At 44.0% G+C, this 26,262-nt stretch overlaps 1 protein-coding gene across 1 annotated transcript in view; it reads left to right on the forward strand.

Annotated features, from left to right (window-relative positions):
* The window catches only part of MMS19 (MMS19 cytosolic iron-sulfur assembly component), a 498,998-nt gene that overhangs the window by 243,854 nt on the left and 228,882 nt on the right, over positions 1 to 26,262 (forward strand). Inside the window, exons 12-13 of the mRNA XM_085606380.1 lie at positions 7,545 to 7,683; positions 13,568 to 13,722. Of these exons, the coding sequence (XP_085462506.1) occupies positions 7,545 to 7,683; positions 13,568 to 13,722 (294 nt within the window). The remainder of the gene's footprint in view (positions 1 to 7,544; positions 7,684 to 13,567; positions 13,723 to 26,262) is intronic.

Below are 26,262 nucleotides of genomic sequence, written 5' to 3' on the forward strand. Positions count from 1 at the left end.
GGGGGAGATGGGAGAGGATTGTGGGCGGGTAATTATCTTATGCAGAGTGGGGGGAAAATTTACAGTACCCTAAGAAGATCTCCCGAAACACCAGCCTGAAATATACAGAATTCAACTTTACACACATGACCTACATGACACCCCACTGCCTCAACGTTACCTATGGAGGAGATGTGCGTAAGTGCCCACGGTGTGCCCAACTAGATGCAGACTTCATTCATATGACATGGGAATATCCATCGCTGCGTATATTTTGGGAAGCAATCTTAGCGAAAATTAAAGACGCTCTGGGAAGGGAGTTGGCCCTCAGTGCGGGTATGCTTGTTGGGACTTTTACCCTGACTGCATAAACGCAAGGTCGGGAATAGACTGATAGATCTGGCCTTGGGACTAGCCAAGCGAAGAATTGCACTCGAATGGAAGTCTGCAATGGGACCTCAGGTTGCAAATTGGAACCGAGACGTGATTATCTGGGCTGGGGCTGAAGGGAGAGCACTGCACTGGGAGGAATCTAGGGGGTGCGGAAACACCCCATAGCTGAGCTATGGAAAGAAGCATTGGTGCTGTGGGAGACGCCAGCACAAACAAGTAGCGAGGAGGAGGGGAGTGGAAGTGAATAGGAATAAAAGGAAGCATGGCATTACAGTACTCACGTCCTAACAATGAGATAGTAGGTTAGAATATGATATGGATCTACAGGACTTCTCCTAATCAAACGGAGGAATGTGGAATTGTGAAGGACATTAAGATAATGTGAATAGCCCTCTGAGCCCACTCAGGTGCCCATGACAAGGCCTGGCAATTTGATTACCCCAAGTAAGATACATACAATTGCATGCACGTTCCACCCTGCTGCACAAGTTTTAGTTAAATGTTGAAGTTGTTGTTTCCACAAGCATGAAGAATAATATCATGATGTAGTGGGGATGGCCGCCGCCTACTCAGCAGTGGCTGAACAGAATGCGAATTACATAGCGCAATAAATATTTGCTTGTTTGTGACCATGACACAAGACCAAGATGTACTTTGTTGTAAACGGATGTATAAACAAAGAGTTAGACATACACCCTGTGAACCCTTGGATGTATAATCTGCCGTAACCCTATAAAGGGATAACAACTGTAACTGAAACAAAGTCACATTTTTGTATGTGATACTGTTTAATACAAAATGGCAATAAAAATATGCTTTGAAAAAAAAGGTATGTACGTTTTTCAGGAAAAATACTTTAGACTTTAAAAACTGGACACTTCTTGCATTTTTCAGTTCAGTAATGTTATCCTATGGGAGGAAAACAAGAATGCAGTTTCACAGGTAAGTACACAAACTTACAAAATCATCTTCGAAGTTTAAGGTCAGCACCAGGCAAGGTTCAAGTTGGGACCAATGGTGCACCACCAGCGGCGGCCAGGTGTAGAGGTCAAAGTTGTAGTCGGACACCCAATGTTAACCAATGGAGCCTGGGGGTGTTCGAAGTTGCGGTGATCACAGGTGAGTAAAGCGGTGTCATGGGTCGAGCTCCTGAAGTTAAGGTAAGTACAGGGGGGCCACAAGCCACAACACCCTCAGCTGCACAGGGGCAGCAGCAAGCAGATTGCCCACACAGTGTCGGGCAGCCAGGAGCAGAGGGCCAACACAGTTTCGTCAGCCAATGCACACCAAAGGGGGAGGTCACCTTTGAAGAAAGGCAGCAGGCTCAGGCCAGGAGGCCAGGCGAAGAAACTCCACAGCTGCCCAGGTAAGTAGAGATACTAGGGGACATAGGGACACCATTGGCCAAGCTCCCCAAAGCCCAGGGGCTTCGGGTGCAGGGGTGTCCTTTGGCGTCGGGAAACAGATTACCGGCAGGTCATGGTCAGGTTGAGTCTTTGAGTTGAAGCTGCAGGTGTCGAGGTGGAGTCCGGCAGGGGTCAGCCCATGGTGTACTCTGGCTCAGAAGCGCTGGGGAACCTTTGCAGAACCGGTGGGCCACTTGGACTCGGGCCATGGGTGTCGGGTGCCGAGATGGGTTTGGAGGCGGTTTCACGGTTCCTCAGGGCAGGAGTTAGTTTCTTCTGGACAGGTCTGCTGTCCACAGGAGATTAGGAGTCTTTGTAGGAGGCAGGCAGTCCTCCCAGTGTTCTGGAGGTAGCTGGTCTGCAGGGCGAGTCACTCTTCTTCCGCAGAGTCTTTGAGGGCTGCAGGCAGGCCGGTAGGGCTGGGGCCAAGTCAGTTGGTGTCTTCAGTCTCCGCTGCTGCTGCTTCTTCGTTGGTCGTCGAAATCTGATTTCATGTTCTGGGGGAGCCACCTAAATACTAGATTTAGGGGCCTTACAGGGGAGTAACAGGTAGGGACCAATGTGTTCCTTACCTGTGGTGTCTACACCCACTATTATGCCACCCTCCTGTGCGAGTGAGGGCATAACCCTCTACCTGATTGGAAAAGTCCAACCATCTGCAAGATGGTGGGCACTGAAAAGTGTGCTTAACTTCTCCTCCAGCAACTGAGGGGTGGAGTTGGCGAAGGTGGGTACACCTCCTACTCTTAGACACTTCTGCTCTGTATGTTCTTTGTTTCTCGCCACAAAGAGCAGAGGCTCCCGACCCACGGGTACAGTAACATGTCTGGTGGTGGCAGGTTGCCTAAAGCCAGTCAGAGACCCCACCACACCATGGTTGGTAGGTTTTCAGGGGGCACCTATAAGGTGCCCTCTGAGTCCATAGTTTAATAAATCCAATACTGGCATCAGTGTGGGTTTGTAAGAGTAGTCAATTGGTACCAAATACTCCTGGCTCAGAGAAACCATAATGGTTCTGGGGAACTCGAGTTGTCGAGTTTCTAGCCCAAGTACTCTCTGAAGCTTCCCTGGCATTTACAATATCTAAGAATAGATTTAAATGTATTACGGGCATATTTTCTCAAGCAGATATGCCCACACCTGTGATATAGTGCACCCTGCCTTAAGGCTTGTAAGGCCTGCTAGAGGGGTGACTTACCTATACCTTAGGCTGTGCTGGTTGGCATGGCACAAAGGCATTGTGCCATGTCGACTTGGTCATTTTTCACTGTACCAAAGCATTCAAGCTGCAGTGACATTGCCTGGGTGAGGGGTCCCGTGCACTAGGTACCAAGGGTACAATTAACTAGGGACTTCCAGGGGTGCTGAAGTTACCAATCGTAGTACAGTTTTAGGAAAGAAGCACTGCCACAGGGGACCTGGTTGGCAGGGACCCTGATCACTTACTGATCGAAACCACATAATTTTCCAGGAAAAAAGTGGGGGGCTAACCATGTCAAAAGAGTCTATTTCTCACACATATGTCACCTTCAAATTACCACTTTAAAACATGTAAATTCAGTTAACTATACCCTGCTGCATTTGAGAGTTCTCCTACATGGCCGGTCTAAATTTGGTCACTGTATGGTTGAAAATAAATGTCCTGTTGTCAATCTATGCACCGAAACATCCCAGCTGAGTCACTGCAAAAACAGTTCTTCATAGTTTTGACACATGACAGAGAAATAATGAAAGCAAGTTATGAGATCAAGCAGGTAAAAATGATTTGAAGTAGACGGAGAGGTGAAAAAACAGAAAGTATGGAAAGGTAAAGCAGTGCCGAGGTGAACAGTGAAGTTATGGACATGAGCTGGTGTCAAAGGTTACAGGCGGAATGAAGAAGCAACTGGGAAAAAGATGGGAAAAGGATGAGTAGGATTAGAAAGTTAGACCATGTGGAGAAGTACTGAATACTAGTCATAATTTGTAAAGGGTTAGGCTAGGAAAGGATGACTGGTACGACTGAATTAGTGGGCAGGGGGAAAGAAACAAGATAAAGTAGTTATAGGTCGAGATTAAGTCTAAACATGATGGTTTTTCGATTTTTGAGAAATTGCCAAAGGTCCATTTGATGTTGGAGGTATTCAGTTAAAGAGTTCCAGAGAGGTGTAGCTGCCTTTTAGAAATATTGGGTAGCAGCTAGGAGTAATCTGAACTTCTTAGATTTGTATCTGAAAACTACTCCGCTTCTCAAGTTCTTGACTACTCCCACAGATCTATAGCATTGCTTGTGTGCTTAACGTCATTGTTGCATCATTCCAACCCACTACTTGCTCCCCACTGGTGTTTAATTAAATTAGTATAGGATGACAGGAAGCGGGAGCCCAAGGGGGTAGCCTGGGCATGCTAATGAAACGCCCCATTGAAACAAAACTTATTTGTTAAAACAAATGTACATTTTGGGCATTGGTTGAGTATGACAATCCTATGATGTTCATCTGTAGCTGAGAAGGTAAAATATCTTAAGGACTCATTAATCTTGTAACCATATACGAGTACAAAGTCAGACCATATCCATTGTGACAAATGAATGTCCTGGATCCCAAATGAGATCCTTTTTTCTCCCCAAGTTTCTTAGCGTCCTGTAAATAGGATAGGCCTTTAAAAAACAGGAATAGAAATTAGTTAAGATGATCATACATTTTCCTTCAAAGAGCCTCCTTGTGGAACAGCAGATCTTCTAAGAACTTTCCTAGGGATTCACATGCCAGGATCATAGATAAAATTGGACAAATAGGAACTTGTTTCTTAAAAAAAGAAGTCTTTCTAGGTGTAGAAAGCTGTCTCTTTATATACTTTCCCAAAAAGACGTATGCTGTGCAAAGAGTCCAGATATCTCATATAAGTGGACAGGGGCTTGCTTTAGCATTTCCTAGATGCTCTCTTAGGGGGTAGTTTGGTCGAGCATCCTTAAGCTTATCAGAGATGAGTGTTAGACATTTGATGCATACACACAGTCAAAAAATTATACACATGACTAATACTCGGATCCACACCAATTTATAAAAATGACGATCTGAGTATCTGAACCAGCAAGGGGGCTCAGGTCTCACGATGCTCAGGGTCGTGTGGACACCTTTGCTCCTCTTCTTCTCGGGCTAGGGCAGCCAGATGCAGAGGTGTTCTGAGGCATCGGGTTTTCATCACCGGAGACACTTGCGGTAGCGGAGGGCCTGCACAAAGAGACTGCAGGCAGTGTTGGTGAATCCACTGTGGGCAGACCCAAAGTGGGCTTTGTCTCAGGAGGGTCAGGGGATCACGCTGGCACTGTTGGCCCACTTCAGCTCGGGCTAGAGGGCACAGGTGCAGTGGTGCTTTCAGTATCGAGTTGCAGCTGTCCGAGTCCTCACAGTTCTTTTGGAGAGCCTAGAGGATGCAGGGAAGCAGCTCCGATACTCCACTTTAGTTCCTGGGTCTTTGTTGAAGTCAGGCAGTCCTCCCAGGGTTTTGGAGGCACAGCATCTGCAGGACTAAAGAACTTTAGCGCAATCTGGCAGGAAGAGCAGACAGGCTTACAGAGTTGACACCAAATCAGTCTCCACAGTCCTTGCTTCTCGCAGCTCTTTGGTTTCCTCCTCCTTCTTCTTCTGTTGGCAGGAAGCCGATTTTTTTTTTGGTGCCAGGGGCTCACCTAAATACTAGATTTATGGGTGGTACCGGAGTGTAGGGCAGTATTCAATGGGCTACTTACCCCTGGGGTCACTAGTACCCCTGAAGGACCACTTCCTGTGGGAAGTGGGCATAACTCTGTACCACAGTTACTAATTTTGCAATCACCAAGATGGCAGACTTGTAAATTTCGTATCCACATCAGGTAGCCCACCTTAGGGATGGAATTAACCTGAGGGTGGAAATGCCACTCTGACTACTAATTTTCCTGCCTGTCCAGGCACCAAATGGGCCCTGGTCCGGTGGGTTGGCATCCCCTCACCTCTGAGGGTAACCAGATTCATTCAGGCGCCCTACCTTGGAATGCTAATTTACAGGTAATCTTTTTGGAAAGGGGTGTAAACACTTCCTGCCAGAGCAGGGTTTGTTCCTGACCTCCTAAGAGCGTGGGCCCTCACCCCTTGAGGTCAGAAACCCGTATGTGGTGGCAGGCTGGACAGAACCAGTCAGCCAGCAGCGCATTACTAGTTGGTAGGTTTTCAGGGGGTACATGTATTAATCAATCACTTGAATCAGTGTGGGTTTATTAATACAAGATGTGTGATATCAAACATCTTTGATTTCAGTGAAGCCATGATGTAACTGGGGAACTTGTATTTGACCAGTGTCCAGCACATGTACTGACAGTAATTGGACTGGCCAGCAAAGGGGCATTTATGCTCATGCAGTTATACCCATACATGTAGTATAGTACATCCTGCCATAGTGATGTAAGGCCTGCTGTAGGAGGGGACTTGCCTATACTGCATGCAGTGTCTGCAGGCATGGCACACAGGGCTGTGTGCCATGTTGTGTTATCACTTTTGTCTACACTTAAGACATGCAGCCTGCAATGGCAGTCTACATGGGTTTGGAGAGGAGTCCCTTAGGGTGGCAAAATTCATGCTGCAGCCCTTAGGGACCCTCTCTAGTACTCCGTGCCCAAGGTACCAATGGTACCATTTACTAGGGAATTACAAGAGCGTGCTAAAGGTATTGCCAATTGGGGTACAATTGCACAGCTTAGGGAGCGAGATCTAGCACTGGACACCTGATTAGCGGAAACCCAGTGCACTTTCTGTCAAAATTACATTGAAAACCAGGCAAAAAGTGGGGGGTGACCTTGTCAACAATGGGCATTTTCCAACACAAGGTTGATAAGATCATCTATATACCAACCATCAAGCCTAGTGTGGATGTGAGATTCCATATTATTAGTATGCTCACTCATTAAATATCTATAGTAGGAGATATCGAATAATTGTCTTTCTGCTTACTGATATCCTTACTTGCTAAGGAGCACAACATTGCATCCTCCATCTCATCATTTGATGGCGATTAGTCACTAATCCATTAAGAAAATGTGTTTTATGCTTTGACATACTTCCACACCCATTCTCTTATTTTGTGTATGTGGCATGAATATCATTTCATTCCAACTTCTTAAACCATGATATCAAGCTATCATTGGGTGCAGCGGTACAAAAATATGTTTTAATGGCACTGAATGTCCTTGAATACAAGTTAAGATTACTGTTCTATCCCTGTCAAGTCATGATAGCAGGGGGCTGATGAAAGCAAGAGATTTGGGTAACGGATAGGGACTACCAGCGCATACTGTCTCAAACACTCAGACACAGACAGACATTCAGAGACACACTCAGACACTCTTCCTCCTTCTCCTCCTCCTTCTCGTCCGCACAACTATTTTTCTCGTTTTCCTTTTCTTCCAGAGATTTCCTCTCCTCATTCAGCTCTTTCATGTATCACTTGTTACAGTTATAGTGGTGGAACCTTACCAACAAGTTTAGTGAGAGTTAATGGTAGTTACTGGTTTGCAAGTTATCTAAAGCTCACCTGTGACGTTTAGGTGGTTAGTAGAAAGATGAGAAATTCTCTTTTCTGGGATGCTTGAGGATGTGGTGTTTGGCAGGGTTATATATGAAGATGGATTAAGTCTAATACAGCTCTATCTTATTCTACGATACCTTAAGTGCCACAGCATTTACACAATAAATAAATGAATATTGAGAAGAAATATGTATTTTATTCATTGTACATTTTTCCCTATACTAACAGGTATTCCAAACTGCTAGCGAGAAGATTGAAGCTGAGGGCCTGTTGACGCTGCAGAATATGACAGCATGTCTATCCTGCTCAGTGGTTGGGTCAGATGCAGAAGACCTTCTGGACTCCTTCTTGGATAGTGTTTTACAAGGTACACCTACTCAAGGTAGAGGTTATACAAGTAGGTCAGTAAGTGCACAACTTCTGTGCCATCCCTACCACCTTCCTCTTATGTATATGGATTACCCCAGGAAGGGAACAGAAGCACCTGCCAAAAAGGTAAATAATCCAGACATCCAAATGCAGGCTTGCTCCCCCTGCATCTAAGCCCTGCTCCTCTGAGTGTCCTCAGCTTTCTTTGTCAGTGTCTTTTCTTCTGCAGAACAGATTTGTAGAACCCAGAACTTGTTTAATGTTGTATTTCCAAACTGTGTGGGTGCTTGTGGGGTAAACAACTATTTTTCCAAATTTCCTAAGATTCCTAAATTCTCTTGACTCCATGATTGAGGGTTTGAGATGCGGGCATTATGCTTGATTGTTTTTCTACTTGACCATGAGCATCCATGTCCAAGGAGCTTGCATCTGCGCTTTCACTTTACTTGGAAGGAAATGTGATCCAGTGGTTAAATTGTTGAACTGGGCCCCTGTACACCGGAGTTCAAATCCATTCTTCAGCACTTGGCCAAAACAACTCTGTGTATCTCTGAGCAACTATTTCAACTCCTTGCACCTGAAATGGTAGCTATGAGCAACATCATTATTTAATGTAATGGAAATATGTAAAAAAAAAAACTGTTCTGTGTGTTGTTTAATTCTATCCTAATTAAGTGTTGGCAAGCCTATCCATCACATCCTGATTTCTACAATCCAGCCTCAACTGGACCCTTGACTCAATATGCTGTGTGCACAGCACCTCATGTTTGAAATGATCCTGCTACAAAAACGTTGTCTTTAAAATCCTCTGCTGATCCGTTCAGTTAGGGCTGCTCTATTCAGCTAGGCCTAAGCTATAGCAAATTACTAAAAGTACATACATTCTTGTACGAGCATCTGTGACAGCTTTGTTTAAAAAGTATAGTGGGCCCACCTCACATTTTGGCATAATATTTTCAGTATGTGGTGCTCCAATTAAGTTTTATATGTTGGTGGACAATTATTTGAATATAAGGAACAGTTTTATTGTAGGCCCAGGTCCCTGGTTGCTTATTTGTTTCTGTACAGGACCTACCCTGGGGCAGGAGTGGGTTTTGAGCTTGAAGAGTTGGTGCTGATATGGCCCATCTTCTGGGGCCGTCCCAAGATGACATGTAGGTCTTGTAACAAGGATATGCCTGGGATGTTTCCAGGGTTTTATTCCTAGTTCCTCAGCCTTCCATGTTCCTGTGGTCTTGGAGACTTCACAGCGGCCAGAGCGGCTGCCTCCAGAGCATGAGGCGTATGGTTTTATCCCGGAGGCTGGCAGAGGCCCAGCTCAGCACCATGTGACTCTAGGCAATAGCTCACTTAATCTCCCTGACGGCACCCAGCGCCTTGAAACTTTAAGTGTTCGCGCTTTACAAATATGGATTATTATTACACTAGATCTGGTTACTTTTCCTGTTCTATGCTGTCAGTCTATCCCACGGATAAACCTTATGCCATACTTGATGCTTCAAGAGAAAGCACACCCTTGTCTAGGGGCTGTACCAGTCAGGGTCCCCTGCCTTCCATGCACAGAATGTAAAATCAGACATTGGAAGGTGTGATTCATGGAAGTTGCAATCTAATGAATTGGTTATCCGATTTTGACCCTCCTGATGTCAGGACCACATTGGAAGGATTACAGAGCAATAATAGGCTTTAAAAGACACATAGGTACTCCAGCCTCTTGAAAATGAAATCCGAACCGGATACTTTGTATTTATTCCCCTAAAGGGTAGAACTTGAGTGCCTAGTCCCCAAGATGACAGGCCTCATCTTTGGCCACAGCACTAACACCATAAGATTCATATGTACTCCTAATTTGCAAAATCATCAGCAGATGTGGCTATTACATCCCAAAATTCACTGCACATTCGTAAGATAACGCTTTGTGAGACATGTTGGGCTTCCAGCCGTGCTGCTGAATGCTTTGTCCCCCTGCATTAGGTTCTGCCTTCTCCTCTGGTGTTCCACTTTTAGGTTAGTACCAGCCACACTAGGCTTGTGCTGAAGTTCTTATTTTACAGGTGTCTAAATATTGGTTTACCAGGTCACTGTCACATCAACTGTGGCTCCAGTGCAGCTGCAGACTTTAAGAGGCACAGGATGTACTAAGGCTGGATCATTCACAAGAGTGAGTATTTGCAGGTGGCTCCTGGTTTGCCTTCACTTGCTACCTCGTAAATTGTATTAATGACCTTCCTAATCTCATGCTTCAAGTCTGAGTAACTTGCATGTTATCCTGCCACTAGAGGTCCAGCTATAAGACCTCAACTCCTCATAAGAAATGAGATGTTGGAAGGTGGGCTCCAAGATGGCAGCGATCCTCATGAGCACCTGTCAGAGGATTCCTCTCTAAAGCCACGGTGCTGCTATATATTGTTGAAGTGACTCTGCTTCACAAAATATGCTTACTGCAAGCTGACTGGCACTGTGATCAAGAACTGAGGAGTGCAGTGTCCACCTTCTCCTGTATTTCAAGCTGTGCAGCTCCTGAAGGTTTATTAGTGTTGAGCACTCTCCGGTGAAGAGTAAATTTGTAGCCAGTAGCACTGGCTTAGCGTTAGATCAGTGGTGGAGGAAAAGGTGTTGGACCTATAATCTGGGGGAAGTGGAGGTTAGCTTGCACTCAATAACAACCTGCTGGGCAGTAAAACACCATTTGGTGGCTAAAACAACACCCTTTTTCCCCAGCAGATAATTACATTACAGGGCATATGCTGTTGAAGATCACTACTTGGAAATCTCCAGAACCCTCTTTATTAGTCTGAATTTCTTGGAAGCGTCTTCACACGGGAAGCACAGTTGAGCAGTCGGAGAATGCTATGTGTGTCTCCGCTGGGGCGACTGAGGCCAGAACCCTAGAGTTGATATATGGAGCACTATATGGAGTCCACTGAGAAGCGGCAGGCTTAGCCTATTCAGGCCCAGTTGAACAAAAAATGGTGTATGGAATTCATCAAGGTATGGCAGAATAGCAAACATTGTACAACCAGCCACCATATCATCATAACTGCCACCTCCGGGGAAACAAGAAAACAAAAGTTAAGTGCAATACTTGGGGCAGGATACAGGCCCAGGACACATGTAGGCTCTGCAGGATGTGACTGAAAAGTAACCCTGGAATCAAATGGCCCTTACCCTTAGGCATGCCCTTTTTGCAACATTGCTAATTCCCAGTGTTACAGTTCATATATCTTGCGAGCAGTCCACTCTCGTTCTTCCTGGATCGTCCCAGTGGTGTGTCTTGTTCCGGCTATGTCTACGTACTAAACTTGCTTGCTAAAGGCCTTGTTTCATAAAATATTTACATTGTTTTCCTTGGGGTCAGAATGGTACTTAAGACACAGACATATTTTCTTCTTAAGGTTTTTGCATTTTCATATCGCCAAGAGACTTTTCTATCTAGCGTTTTTGACAATTCTTTGTTGTGAGTGTAGCAGTGCCATTATGTTTCAGTGTGAGAACAGCCTATGACGTTTGTAGGCCCCGACGAGATAATTTTCCTTTGCTTAATGTTTTGTCACCTTCAGAGCCTCTAACCTGGAAAGGACATTTTCAATGCTTGTTTTTTACATGGGGGTTGCATTTTGCCGTAGTGAATGTGTCATTATGTATACTTACCCTTTTAAACCACTTGAAGCTTTCTAGATCTTGACTTTGAAATGTTTGCAGATGATATGCAGTTATTTTACAGCGTTAAGACCTCAAATAAAAAACGGAGTATAATCATATTCAGTCTTTCAGAAACCCAAACTTGGATATCCAACAATTTTAATAATTGACTAAAATCAAGATATTGTTCTTCCATAGTCCTCACCCCTTGCATCACCGCAAAAGCAAAGTAATGTATTGTAAACCTGGGAGTGTTCCGTAATCAGACCCATAATGTGCTCCTTAAAGAAAGAACCTGGCCAAAACTGCTCACCTGTTCTATAGGTTTTATAGGTTTACCAAAAGGGTTGTATTTGGTTGATTTGGATGAACTACGCTGGCTCTTAGGTAGACAAAAGGTGTACAAGCATTTGTGTCCTTAGACCAAAACATCTCAATCAAAGGATAATGTGTTATTACCCATGCAGATGCTGGGTTGAGCTGCTACTCCTAAACCTGTCCCAATAACAGCCTGGGTGCCTAGGCCTTCTGTCACCTGGTCTGTGGAAATAATTGCTGCTGCCGCCACTGTGACAAAAGCAGTCCCTCTTTAAACTTTGTAACATTTTGTTGAAGGATTTTATTTTTGTGAGAATTTTTTTTTTTTTACATCCTTTTCCAGTGGACATCTGGTTGAATTTACATTGACAATCAATAGCACAACTAGTTGGATAAGAAATACACATTTTGTCCTAACAGTCTGAAGCTATTTACATTACATTGCATAGCATGTCAGTTATGTTCAGACCAACAGTAGTTTACTTTCCAAAAACTGCTCTCCTGCACTTTATATCCAAAGCAGCTACTTTGTATCCACAGACGTCATGCAGAGTCATCTGTGTGTTGTATGGGGTCTTTGTGGTTTATATGTGAAGTGGCTAGACTATACTGAGAACCGTCTTTAACTCCTAAGCTGTTGATGACTTCCAACCCGTCCCTATATTTGTTTCATGCATAGGAATCTTAGCACATCTAAGAGGAAAGAAGGGATGGATGGGTGGGTGGAGGAATAACTGCAGTTAGAAGCAAGTACATATTATTCATCAGATATGTAGCCTCTGTTAACCTTATCTTCTTGAACTATTCTTGCAATTTGTTAACCCAAACCAAAGGGAACCGAAGGCAGAAGACTGAGTAGGGACATATAGTGGGAAGGACCTGGTTGCCGGTGGATCTCCAAAGGCGCACTGGCTTCCATATTGTTGTCACTGCTTTAGCAGGTGCTTTTTGCCCTTTTCAAACCATGGACTGGCAGCCTGAATGTAAAACCAGGGAACAAAGTTGTTCCTATGGTCAGTAACATGTTTGTAAGTTAATATTAGAGCTTTTAGAAACTGTATTATGCTGTACATAAGGTCTTTTTCATGTGCTCTTGAGCTTGTTGAGCACAATATCACCCAGATTAATGTTTGGCACTGAGAGTCTGCATGCAGCGTAGCAGGTGTGTTATTAATGCTCTCTGGACAAGACTTGCTCTTGATGTGTAATAGACTTTGGGTGGTGCACACAGGAGTCTAGAAGCCATGTTTGAGAAGAGTTGTCCTCCAGATGGAATTTTCTTAGGTTGTGTTACTTTCAATAATAGGATTGTGGAAAATATTGTTCTGGATGGAACATGGTGGTTTGGTTAGTGAAACAAAGGTACATCTTTGGTAGAAAGCCCGCTGAGTTTACACATAAAGAGACGGGGCCTCAAACCTGTTAGCCAAGTAAAAGAAGAAGCTGATTCATTCAGAGTCATTGAAACTGGAAAGTGCAGTGGTTAGCCACTCCAACATGAATGCTGTTTGTGTGATCTAAGCTTGCAAGTCCCGTAACGATTGCTGCACCTAATCTATTTGCACTGAAATGCATTCCACATTAATTATTTAGGTAGATTTGCGTATTTTAAGTTAATTGACATATTGCCGAGCTGTGGATGGAGCACACTGAGAGCATGTTGCAAAGCAGGGATTAGAGGGGCTAGTGTTATGGGCCTTTGGGTTTTAATTTAAAACCTGTACTTAAAAGTTGAAGTGGGTGGTATTCAGCCAAATTTAACAAAGCCATTGCTATTGTTCAGTGCAAAACATATGAAGTTTGTCTGAATGTTTTGTGCAAATGATGGGCAATAGATGGCCCTGCAGAACTTCTTTTTTATTGATCATGTGTTGAAAATCCTTAAATCCATTTTTCCTCCAACCTCTTTGTCGCTGCTTCAGACTGCAGGCACCATCTTTGCGAACCAGACATGAAACTTGTGTGGCCGAGTGCAAAGCTCCTCCAGGCAGCTGCAGGAGCCTCCTACCGTGCTTGCTACACGATTACTTCCAGTATCCTCCCATTGCTACTAGAGCAGTATAACCAGCACACACAGGTGAGAAGCAGTGCTGTTATAGAGAAAGAAAGACATGATGCAATGAAGACAGTTAAACTTTTTTTTTAAGCAACATCACTTCATGATAGAGTAAACAAACAAATGTACCTGCTGATTTGCTTTTCTCATTACTCTTTTGAAGTTTCTATTTTTCATGTCCGTTTTATTTCAAAATTATTTGTTTGGAAAATTTATGGTGGGGATGTGTTTTTTCCCCACCCATGCGTCATCATATAAAAATATTTTATTGTGTTTATCAAACCATCTAAAAAATGTTAATGGGGGTGGGCAACTGTTTGCCCCATTTGCAAGAGGACCTGCATAAAATTTAGTGTGATAATAATCAAATTGACATTGCTACCTATCTCTGCGATTTCCTTTCGAGTTTATTTCATTACCTAACCAGGTAGTTTCTGCTATCCAAGTTTGTGCCATTTCTTTTTTTGCTTTTCTCTATAATTAGCCTTTTCACTTATTGAGTGCAACTTGAAGTCGAACAGCACATTACATTTATCTATGTCTAAATTAAGTCGCTGATAGACTTGTAGGGAGCTCCAGTACGGAATATGGATCTTTATGAATTGAAGACCAGTCTTGTCTAATTAAGCATGGGCTCCAATGCCAGAAAATGAGCTGCAAAGCCAGAAAACTAATGAGGATAATGTAATACAAGAAAGTTTGTCCAAAATAATGTCTGATATTGGAGTATCAGAGGGATACGCATTATTTGCTTTCGCTCTATTACTTTAAGTCCTATTGCTTAATTATACATCAACCTACAGGACTAGTTTGTTTTACCTTTCATCCCCTTCACTTATAATTTGATGTACACTAATATATGGCTATGAATTTAGAACAATTATGTAGCCTTATGTGCAAGGAGCAGTTTCACATTCATAGATTTACATCACCTTCCCCCCCTGCCATGAAGAACCATCATGTTTAAAACAACCCGTTAGGATTTAGTTTAGTTATGTTTTGGTGGCTACCTCTACTCTCTTTTGTATGCTATTGATCCACATCACTCCACAGGTAATTAGTCGGGCACCAGAAGAAGTCTAAAGAATCTAACTTTAAGTCTACCATTTCAAAGCCTCTGGACAACATTTAAAGGGTTCTCTTAGACTACACATTGTTTGAAGCTTCGATTCTTCTGCCTTACTCTGTGGTAGTGCACCTATCCTCCCCGTAGGACAATACTTTGTTAGTCCTTTATCCTTTGGAAGGTTGCAAATAGCCCTCCATGTTACTGCCTGCCTTATTTAAAGATTCTACCAGTTGGTGTGGCAAAAGCACTGAAAGCTCTGATGAATGCCAAGCGGGCTCAATTTTTTGTACCTCACACAGCATCCATTTTTTTAGTTCCTCAAGCTGGAGTTTGTGTAAATAAAGCAAAAAATAAATTGCCCATTGCTTAGTGAGTTTTCTCCTGTTACCTAGAGGCCTGCCCCGGAAAAGAAAATCAGTGGTGGCTGCTGCACCCTAAATAGGACTGAAAGACTGCCACTCCAAGCTGGCAGGTACTAATGGGTAGACTGCATGGCCAGTGGTCTCCCCCTCCCCAACTCATTAATAGACAGTGGAACTGAACTGAACTGAGAGCTTTGCAGGCAGGGCCTCTATCAGGCTCTTAATGAGGCCTTTTCTCTTCAAACTTGAACAAGGAGCCAGAAAGTTCTGGGAATTACTAAAATAAAGTGTAGCTGTCCAGTGGTCTCTCACAAATTCAGGCCAGTTAAGGGCTGCACCTGTGTGCTGAGTTTGATCCCTATGTCTCTCTGAACATGAACAAGTTCAAGAGGAGTACAACCGACTTTTTTTTTGTTAAAGATTTTTATTAAAGTTTTCAATCAGCGCAATGAAGCCAAGTACAGAGAAAAGTAAAAGGACCCAATCCTCAGTGTACCTATCAGGAGAAATCCGTTCTTCCCACGCTTCCCCCCTAGACCCCCAACCCTCCACCCTCTCTACCCCACCCCCCCCTGTCAGTGCGCCCGCGTCAACCCCTTCTTCACTTCTGCCGGGGGGGACCCTGGGTCCAGGAAGTCCGAGCCCAAGAGGAGTACAACGACATAGTCCGTTGTGGCAGCAAAGTGGAAACTGGTGATATTCTGATCAATCCCACGATCAGGCCTGTGAACAAGAGTACCTTCATTAGGTGCACAGCATAGTATTTCAGTTGAAAGAGTAGGTTTCAGAGTGTTGATCTAGTGTTTGATGGCAAGAATATCTTTGATTCATCTGCAGATTAATTGCCTCAGCGTCTGAAGATAGACATAATGGACATGCCAAATCTTGGAACTTAATTCACACAGTATTGGCAAGACCCCAGTCTATCTTTCCTTCTTCTAAGTTACTTCCATTAGAAGACCACAGTAGTTACCCCAGCATCAGTTTAGACCAGTAATCCCAGTGGTTCTCTCTTTTGGACCATGCATTCTCAGACATTCACACACAGTAAGAACATGGAAGCCGAGCGACGATGGAGTCAACGTGAGCGCTCGAGCTAATCCGCTGCTCATGCCGGTCGCGTAGCTGATCGACTAGGCGCCCTGCGATGCTACGATGCTCAGTTCGACGTACCGACTGACAGCGGGAGGATCGCCAGTGCTCGGCTCACGGTCTCATAGAAAAACTGTAGCGCTGGCAATCTGCTTCCTAAACTCCGCAAACCATCGGGTCCTGTCTGCCTGGAGCCTGCTAGCTCGGCTCTTGTGGTTTATTTTACTTTTGGCCTTTGATCCACCTGTACCCACTGCCTCAATTCTCATAACGCTCAACATCCCAGGACGTGAGGGAAATCGCCGGTGGCAGCAGCAGCAGCAGCAGCTTCATCGAAGCTCCCTGACCATGAGCAGCAGGGGAGCCAAGAAGGGAAACAAATCGAAGGCTGCCATTAATATCGACTCTAAAGACACTGCTCCTGAAAGCACTTCCAGGTCCAGACTTGAGGTTAGTGGCAATAAAAAACTGCTGGGGCGGCCAGGGGGGGCAGGGGTATCTAGAGATGCAGCTAGTGCTCAGCCACCACTCGCAAAAATGTTTTTGTGCGCCAAGGAACAGCCATCCACCGTAAGCGTCAAGACCCCCTTACATGCCCCGTCCCTCGAGACTGCCCCCCTGGACCCACTAACCTCCCAACCGCCCGTGCTAAAACAACATCATGAGACCGGCCTGACAAAATCAAATACAGCGGACGTGCTGCAACCTGGTGCAGGAACTATTGTGGACTCACCAGGCTCAGTCAAAGTATTGAGCAATTCCCTTTGTCTTTCTAAAGTTAACAGTGATAAAAAGACGATCGAACTGGAAAGCCAGCCAATTCTAGCTGGCATAGTGTCAAACAATGAAGACTGCCCCCATCCGAGCTGTCTTGATACTCCCTCTATAGCCCCAGAAACCGATGTCGCTAATTACATTCAGGGCCTGGAAGCTGCGATCGGTGCACAAGCACCCTGGACCCCGGAAACTGGGCCCGAGAACTTCTACTCGGTATCCGATGGTACAGAAACCACCTCCGATGAGAGAGGGACTGACTCCAGTGAAGATGGCAGCGAGGAATCAATCAAAGACACCGGTACGGTGCAGCGGCCCAAGAGAACAAGAAGCAAGGGCAAGAGACGTAGTCAACTCAAATGGGATTATTCTGACTCACAGATGTCTTATCCCTTGGATGAAGACGACTCCCATCCAGCTACCTGGGAAAAGACAAAGACAAAGAATCTACTAACGGTCACTACAGAGCCCTCATTAGCGTCAATCCTAGCCTCAATTTAAGAATTCCAGGAAGAGGTTCGGGCAGACAACCGAGCAGCTAAAGGGGCTGCTAAAAAGCTACAAGGAGGCCTGAGACGATTGAATAAGACATGCACCGACGTAAGTGATCGCGTCTCCATGGTTGAGGGGCGTACTGAATACTTAGAAACAGAATCCACGGCCACTAAAAAACAAAGCGAGAGCAATGCCGCCTGTCTAGTGGATATCATGTCAAAAATGGAGGAGCAGGAAAACCGTCAACGCAGGAACAACCTTCGCTTACTTGGTATTCCAGAAGGGAAAGAAGGTGAAGACCCTAGGCGGTGCATTGTAAAACTCCTTCAATAATCTTTCCCCGAACACCCAGGCTGGGACTGGGACCGCGAGGTGCAGAGGGCACATAGCTATCCTTTCAACATAAGGAGACAACGTGACGGCAACAACGCAGCAGGCGGACAACCAAGAGTATTCCTGGTATACTTCGGGAACTTCCTACTGAGGCAGCTGATTTATGACCAGGCTCGCCCAAACTCTAAGAAGGGGGCCAACGGAATAATCTTTTTTGCAAAACCCGACTTCTGCCACCAGACAGTGGAGCGCAGATGGCGCTTAAGGCAGTTAATCTCCCCATTTCAGCATTTAGGAGCAGAAGTCTACCTCATGAACCCTGCCAGACTTAAAGTAATTTTTAATGGGGGATTTAAAATATTTCTGTCTGAAATTAAGGCTGGGGAATACTTGGAAGAAATTAAGTCCAAGAAGGGCTCAAGATAGAGAGTTTACCACAGGCACAAGCACAGGCACATGCACGGGTATGGGTAATGCAGGGGAAGGACTGGGGGGGGGGCTAAATAAATAGGGATTCCCATGTCTTTTGGCTCCTCCACCCCTTCTTTACCTTTTAATTTTTAATTTTTGGGGGTTCTTAACACTAGCCTAGCTTCAGGCGAAGTACAAATTCTGTCAATCTTGTAATCTAGTAATGTTCTTCTTTAAATTCTCAAAGAGTAGACTAGTCGAACATACACTCAATTTGTTTAAGGCGTGATTAGCGGCGGAGTCTCACTATTGACCACCATCATTCAGGTTTTTCCTGATCGCTCCAAGGAAGGGGGGGGGGTGGTAGGGGGAGGGCTTCTTTCAGAATAACACTGAGGAATCAAGGACACCGTTTCGCACATAATCTTTTATTCACTTATATAATGGACACGACTAAAGAATTCACCAAGGAAGAATATCTAATGAGTCAAGAAATCTCTGGCCTAGTTTATTCAAAATACCCAAATGGCTAAAATAAATACTCTCAGGTTTATTTCCGCCAATATCTGTGGGCTAAACGATGCCTTAAAAAGACAAAAAGTCTCGCAAGGTATACGTTCTTTAGGGGGCGATATCATCTGTCTCCAGGAGACACACATAGAGGGATCACAAAAACACCTATTAAACTCACTAGGGCTTAAGGTTATAGGGGCTACTACACAAGGAGCCAAAATAAAAGGGGTGGGAATTATGGTTGATAGGAGACTTCCTTTAAAAAACCCACGTGTTAAATCCGATCCACTGGGTAGATGGGTAATCTCCGAATGCCATCTCTTCCCTAATCCCCCTTTCACTCTATGCTCTATCTATGGTAGCAACTCTGATGACCCAGGGGTCATTAATTTGATCTCTGGAGAGTTCGCTCACTGGCCCACTCCAATAATTATCTGTGGTGATTTTAACATTAATTTGCCCTGTGACTGGAAAATAGACAACAAGTGGAAATATAAAGGCAGAAAACCCTTAGTGTTTCAAGCAATAACTAATTTAGCCCAAACCCATGGGTTGAGTGATGTCTGGTCTAAACTTAACTCCAACCAACCTGGATATACCTATTTTTCTGCACCGCACCGGTCATTTGCTAGACTAGATTATTTTCTGATTTCTTCGTCCCTGTTAGGCAAATGCACCATAAACACGGCACCGCGTTTTATGTCAGACCACAACCCACTTATTTTGAACATCGAGGGGCTAGAGAACTGGAAAGAATCCCCAAGATGAAGTTTCGAGAAAGCACTTTTGCAAGACATAGACTATCGGACTCGTATGCAAACCTGGATTCAGGAGTTTCTGGAGATAAACACCGGAACGGCTTCAACCATGGTAGTCTGGGATACACTAAAAGCGGGTATTCGGGGAGAAACCTTAAGGTTCTCGATTAGGAAAAACAAGAAAGATAAATTACAAATGTTCGATCTCCAGAGAAAGCTCCAAAATTCAGAAACTAAACTAGTCCAAATGGTTCACACCGGTCAGGATGCTGAGAACCTACAAAATGAAGTAATACTAATCAAGGCTGAAATAGGGGCGATATTTGCTGAAAAAACCGCAGCCAAGTGGGCAGTGATGCGAGAAACAAACTATGAATGTAGCGACCGCATCGGTCATCACCTTGCTGTCAAAACCAGACAGCAGGCCACAGACTGTGAAATACTCTCGATTCAATTACCAACTGGGGTTGAAACCAGTGATCCTAGTAAAATACAAAAGGGCTTTCAAGATTATTACACCAAGTTATATTCAGAGGAGAATAGTAGGTCAGTCGATTCAGAAGATCCTGAAACTACCAAATATTTAAAGGAGGTGGAGTTAAGACAGCTCAGCCAGGATTATCGCGAGCAGCTGGAAATTATCCCGAACTGGGATGATATCCTGGAAGCCCTAACCAGCCTTCCAGACGGGAAAGCCGCGGGAATGGATGGCATTCCCATGGAGTTCTATAAAATATTCGCACCCCAAATTAAGCCCATCTTTCTTGCTGTAGTAACCACCATATTTAACGGGGCTTCTCCTCCTGCCTCCTGGTCCAATGCCAAAATCTCTATATTTCTTAAAAAAGGCAAATCACCTCTAGAGATGGGCTCCTACAGGCCAATCACACTTATAAATTGCGATTCTAAAGTATACTCCAAAATACTTGCTACAAGAATATCTACTGTAGTTGAATCCCTGGTGTCAGAATGGCAACACGGATTCATTCCAAAGAAGGGCACCACTGAACACATTAGGCGGGCCATTACTCTGTTTGATGCAGCACAGGTGACAGGAGACCCGATGTCTTTGATCTTACTAGATGCTGAAAAAGCTTTTGATTGGGTCTCCTGGCAGTTCCTGTGGTGTGTCATGAAGAGGATGGGATTTGGGCCAAAACTCACGCAGGCTGTACGAGCTCTGTACCAGAGCCCGACGGCCTGTGTGTTGGTTAATGGGAGGGGGACCGAGCAATTTCACATCTCTCGGGGCACTAGGCAAGGATGCCCCTGCTCCCCTCTGCTCTTTGCCCTCTACATAGACCCCCTAATCAAGAAGATCGTAAAGAATCCAGCAATTTTGGCAATAAATATGCAGGGAATCGATACCAAAATTATGGCTTACGCTGACGACCTGGCCATAACCACTTCTGAACCTAAGAGCGCTATTTTGGCATTGAAACTGGAGGCACAAAAATTTGGAAAGATTTCGGGATATGCATTGAATAAAAACAAAACCCAAATAATAACGAACAGAGAAATCAATTGGATCGATACCCGAATTGTTACGCAGGCCAAATATCTAGGGGTCATTATTACGGCCAACATAGATGAAATTGTAACCGAGAATCTATCCCCCTTGATTATCGAAACAAGAAAAGCCCTTAAACAAATAGACAACCTACACTTGACTCTTCTATGCAGATACAACGTAATTAAAATGACCTATTTCCCGAAACTGCTATATTACTTTCGCTCCATCCCATTGGAATTTAGCAAGGCCCAGCTCCGGAAATTTCAACTTTTTACGCAATTTATTTGGGCTTACTCACAACCTAGACGGGCACTAAAACAATTGTCTCTTCCCCGGGAGTGGGGTGGCTGGGCTTTTCCTAATATAGCACTTTATTACTGGGCCTCAGTTCTGCAATACAGCACTGAATTGTTGAAGTAACACTCCCTCCCTCTCTCAACCGGTCTTCCTTCACCATTTCGGCTTTTATTGGGAGAAGAGACTCGCGGCTGTCTGTTTAGGCAAGTATCCTTCGGATACTATAAGCGTGTTAGGTTCAAGATGCTGATGAACTCCTTTAAGGTCTTTCGCAATATCCGTAAAACCTACGGGCTAGGAATATTCAATTATTATACTCCTATTAGTGATAACCCCAATCTTCCTGCCATTTTTGGCAGGTCTTATTTACTGGATTGGTATAAGGCTGGTATCACTAAGCTAGGAGACCTAATTTCCAACAAAGGAGTTAAATCCTTTGCAGAGTTACAAAGCAAATATGGACTAAAAAACCATGACACCTTCAAATACCTTACTATTCACGACTTTCTCTCCCGAAAAGCCGGGGGACCTGCAGGATTTTCGGAGAGTGAATTTATTAAAACACTGCGGGCCCCAATGACCCCCCGGATAGGCCTCATTTACACTGCTCTAAACAGCCAAACCCCAGATGACCTGCTTAAGATAGCAGACAAGTGGCTTATAAAACTAGAGGCCCCGCATAGTATGTTCTACAATTCATTGGCACTTTCCCAACGTGACTTACTGTCAGCAAAATTACAGGCGCAACACTTCAAAACCATCTTTTTCTTGTATATTACACCCAGTAAAATTGCCAAATGGGGAGCAGGCAAAGGGACATTGTGCTCCCGGTGCTCGGAGTTTGGTGCAGATGCAATACATATGTTCGCCGCCTGCCCAAAACTCACTCCAGTTCTTCTCAGAATACAGGATTTTCTTGGGAGGGTCATTACACAGACTGTACCTCTGACTCCCATAACCATACTACTGGGGACTCAGGAAGAGGTCAACAGGGAAAAAGGTGGAGCGCTTATCTATGTTGCTATGACAATATGGAGGATTTGCGTTGCGTCAGCCTGGATTGAGATCGATCCACCTTCCTTCCCCCAATGGCTGGCTAGGTTAGTTGCAACTTACCATCTTGAAAAGGCTGTGTATGCTAAAAAAGGGCGCAAAGGGCAGAAGAAGGGGCTAGATATCTGGGGACCTTTCACCACCTGGCTGGAACAATCGGAACAGTCGGGATCATATGACTAATATGACTTCTTTTTTTTTTCTTCTGTATCTCTTTTTGCTGCTTTTTTTTTTTCCTCTTTCTTTTTTTCCTTGGTGATTCTGAACTCAATATTTCCAAATTGTACATTTCCTCGTGTCCTTGAAACTCAGTACATTTACAGTAAGAGGGGGTGGGGGTGGGGGAGCTGTAACAAAGTCAAATCTATGTATTTCCTGCATTTGAAAATAAAATTTAAAAAATAAATAAATAAATAACATGGAAGCCAAGTTAGGTAATGGATTTCCTAGACGTTCCAGCACAGATAGTCTTCTCAAACAGGCATTTTGATGCATGGCACAAGGGTTCTGGGAATAGATTGAAACTAGCTTGTAACTGAGCTTGCTTTTCTTGGTATGGGCTCTGTCTTAATGCACATACCCTGTGTGCAGCAAGTTGGAATCGCTTACAAGCTAGCCAGTGCCATCGACCTGTAATACCACATATCAGTGAGAATATAACTGAAATGTGAATAGACTGAATAGGGACGTACAGTACATCTCAGTAAAAACAAAAATGCACATGCCGCATCCCTGGGGTTTGTGGCTAGTGTGAAGAGACCGAAATAACCAACCAAAACTTAACACATAACTCACTGTTGTAAGTTTACATTTAAATGAGCAGGGAGAGCACAGAGGAGAAGAGTGTGAATGCATGTCCACCTACAGTACCTCAAGCAACACGAGCAAGAAATTAACATCCAGTCAATAGGTACAACTCTCTACTGTTGTAAGAACCTCCGTTTTACTAGAGGTACGAAAAAAAATATGAGTTTAGGCCTTAAGCTTAGGAACACCTTTCTCATGTTTCCAGCTTTCATCGACCATTGTCCTTAACTTAAGCATACAACGTCAGTGGAGGAGAAAGCTTTCCCTCCTTTACCATCATTAGTCTTGATCGTCCAGTGGCTCTGATTCTGGTTCATTGTCCGTGGGTTTTCCTTCTGAAAGCCATATAATCTTCGCTCCTCTTGGGGGGCAAAAAACGAAAAAAAAACAATGTTTCTTGCCTTTCTTTTTTGAAGACTAAGAATGATGCTCCTTGGGTTATTCTAGATACGTAGAGCCTCATTCAAATCCCTCCTTCTCTAGAAATTCAAAATGCTGATATTTGCACAGGTCTTGGCATCAGGTACATCAATGAACGGTTGGGCTCAAGGACTTACAGAATGGGGATTGATTTCAATCACTCAATCAGTAGATATGTAGAGCGCATCTTGTCATCCATGAGGGTATACTGGCAGGATCCAGTTGATTAGCCACATAGCTAGGTCTTCAAGGACATTCGGAACTCTGAGGTCCGTAGATGAAAGGGTAGCTCATTCCATGCCTTTGCTGCTAAGTTGGTTGGGCTGGAAAATATTGAGGCTGTTTTTTTTAAGGCCTTTGCCACTGCTGGTGCTTATCTCGCTGAAGCTTCCAGGAATTGATTGCAACAGTCACTGACAGTCTGTCGATAGCACTTACTGCTCTTGTCTGTGTATTTGTAATTGGTGTGTATTCTTCTCTCCACAAAAAAATATTCTTTGATCCGGGTACATAGACCAACTGCCCTGAAACGTGGCATTCTAATCTGAATAAGTTAAAATATCAATAGACCCTTGTCCGCTGAAATGCTGATGCACTCCTCTGTTGTCTGTTCTTAATTATCGATTATTCATTGAATTATAACAGTAGAGAAGGAAAAATCAAGAGAATGGATGGCTGAAAAGAGATAAGAGGGTGTGGATGAATGGAACAAGGCTTCTTGAATGTTTTTGCCAGGGCTGCTTTTTATTTCCAGGCTGACCCTGGCTGTCAATGTCACAAGAAGTTCCTTCTCTTTGCCATACAACACGATCCGTTAGTGCCAGGCTACAACTCAGAGACATAATCCAACCTTCGTTTTACACCAGCTTGTGCAAACATGGAGCAAGACATGAAGTCCTATATATATAATGCACATGATAGGAAGTCAGACCCATGTTAACTATAAAACCACACACATGCGTGCTCTGTCGCTCTCCCTCTTCCTGTCATTTTTTGACTCTCTTGCCTGCTTACTCTTGCTTTCTCTTGTTCTGTATACATCTTATCTCCTTCAAATACTTTTGATTGTGTTTGCTATTTTACTGTTTGACCTGCTATGTTTTGTTATGGAACTTGGTTACCTAAACATCATCATCATCATCATCAAAAAATGTATTTTGGTCATAGAAGTGCAAGTGCAATACAACTCATACAAATGGATTAAAGAAGAACTGGCAATATACATTAGTAGCCTATTAAAATAAATATCAGTCAAACCATTATCTAAATTCTATTAGATAAATAGGATTACCACTTAGTGCACAATAGAGGACCATATCAACAAAAACCTTTGTCTGTTCCAGAGTGTACAACATGGCACGCTAACCCCCTTCGATCTAGAAGTGCACTACACTCAAGGCCCTTTAGATATTATCAGTAAAATATAAGTAAACTGTCACATTAAAACATGTAAAAACTGCTAAAACTGGTGCAACAAGATGAGAGTATCTCAGACTTTCAGCAATTTTCTTCTAGTTGCCCACATATGATTCTAAAACTTTGCTACTGAGCAGCAATCTCCAGACTAGGGTTTGACCTAAGGATCCGAAGAGCTTTGCCATAAATGCATATACCCAATTGCTTGCAGATTGGTTTGCGCCATTTTGCTCTTGGGTGGGAGTACACAGGACAAGCGAAACATACATGGTCAAGCGACTCAGCTGCAACGGCGCGGCTGAGGCAACTCTCGGAAATAGTGTAAGGCTGATGCCAGGAGCCTGTAAAAGTGTTCAAGGTAAGGGAGTCCATTCTTGAGGAGATTTGATTATGTCTAAATATTGTACACGTGAACTGATGAGTTTAAAATCCATGAATTCCATGGTTAAACGTCCCCATGGTGGGTTAATAAGTGAAGCCTGTACTACCCAATCCCTATACTGCTTTTTAACAAGATCTTTGCTAGGGAGTAATGCTGGGTCCTTTACATCCCAATAGCCCTCTAATCATATTGTGGTTAATATGGATTTCAGATTTCGTATCCAAGCTATTTTCTTGAAATAATCAAGTATGCTTACTTCCATTAGTGCTGTGGCATATGGGAGCAACCCAGGAGTGGCCCATATACGCAGCCAAAACAGTAAAGGGTGTAGCTTGGCCTTCTTAATAATAGGAGCACTTCCCAAGTCCAACCTTAGAAGGTAGAGTGGCGTACTCTGGGGTAGCGAGACCAGGCGCCTCCAAAACTTGTTCTCTGATTTCAGAAGGGCATCCATGCCTTCTAAGGCCCACAGTTAAGCTCCATAAAAAGCTGAACCTACACTTTAGCATCATAGATCTGCAGTGGGGCAGCCACTGGTTTACTGAAGGATGTACTATGATCTTTTATCAGGGCCCCTAATGTTTGTCTGTGCTTCAGGGTCCGCTTGGTCACATGAGGCTTCCATGACATATCTTCCGAAAGAGTGATGCCTAGATAGTCAAAGGTACTCACCCTTTCCTAAGGGACCCCTCCTAGGGATAATTTACCTCTATAGGATTAATGGGGTCAAACAATAAAAGCTTCATCTTTGAAGTATTAACCACTAATCCTCAAGAATTGCAAAAATCTTTGGATACTAATATTGTATTTTATTATCCGCAAACAATAGGGTCACCACTTTTAACCCCCCTTCCCCCCCCCCATCC

This window comes from Triturus cristatus, chromosome 1_2, assembly GCF_964204655.1.
Source record: "Triturus cristatus chromosome 1_2, aTriCri1.1, whole genome shotgun sequence".
Lineage (NCBI taxonomy): Eukaryota > Metazoa > Chordata > Amphibia > Caudata > Salamandridae > Triturus > Triturus cristatus.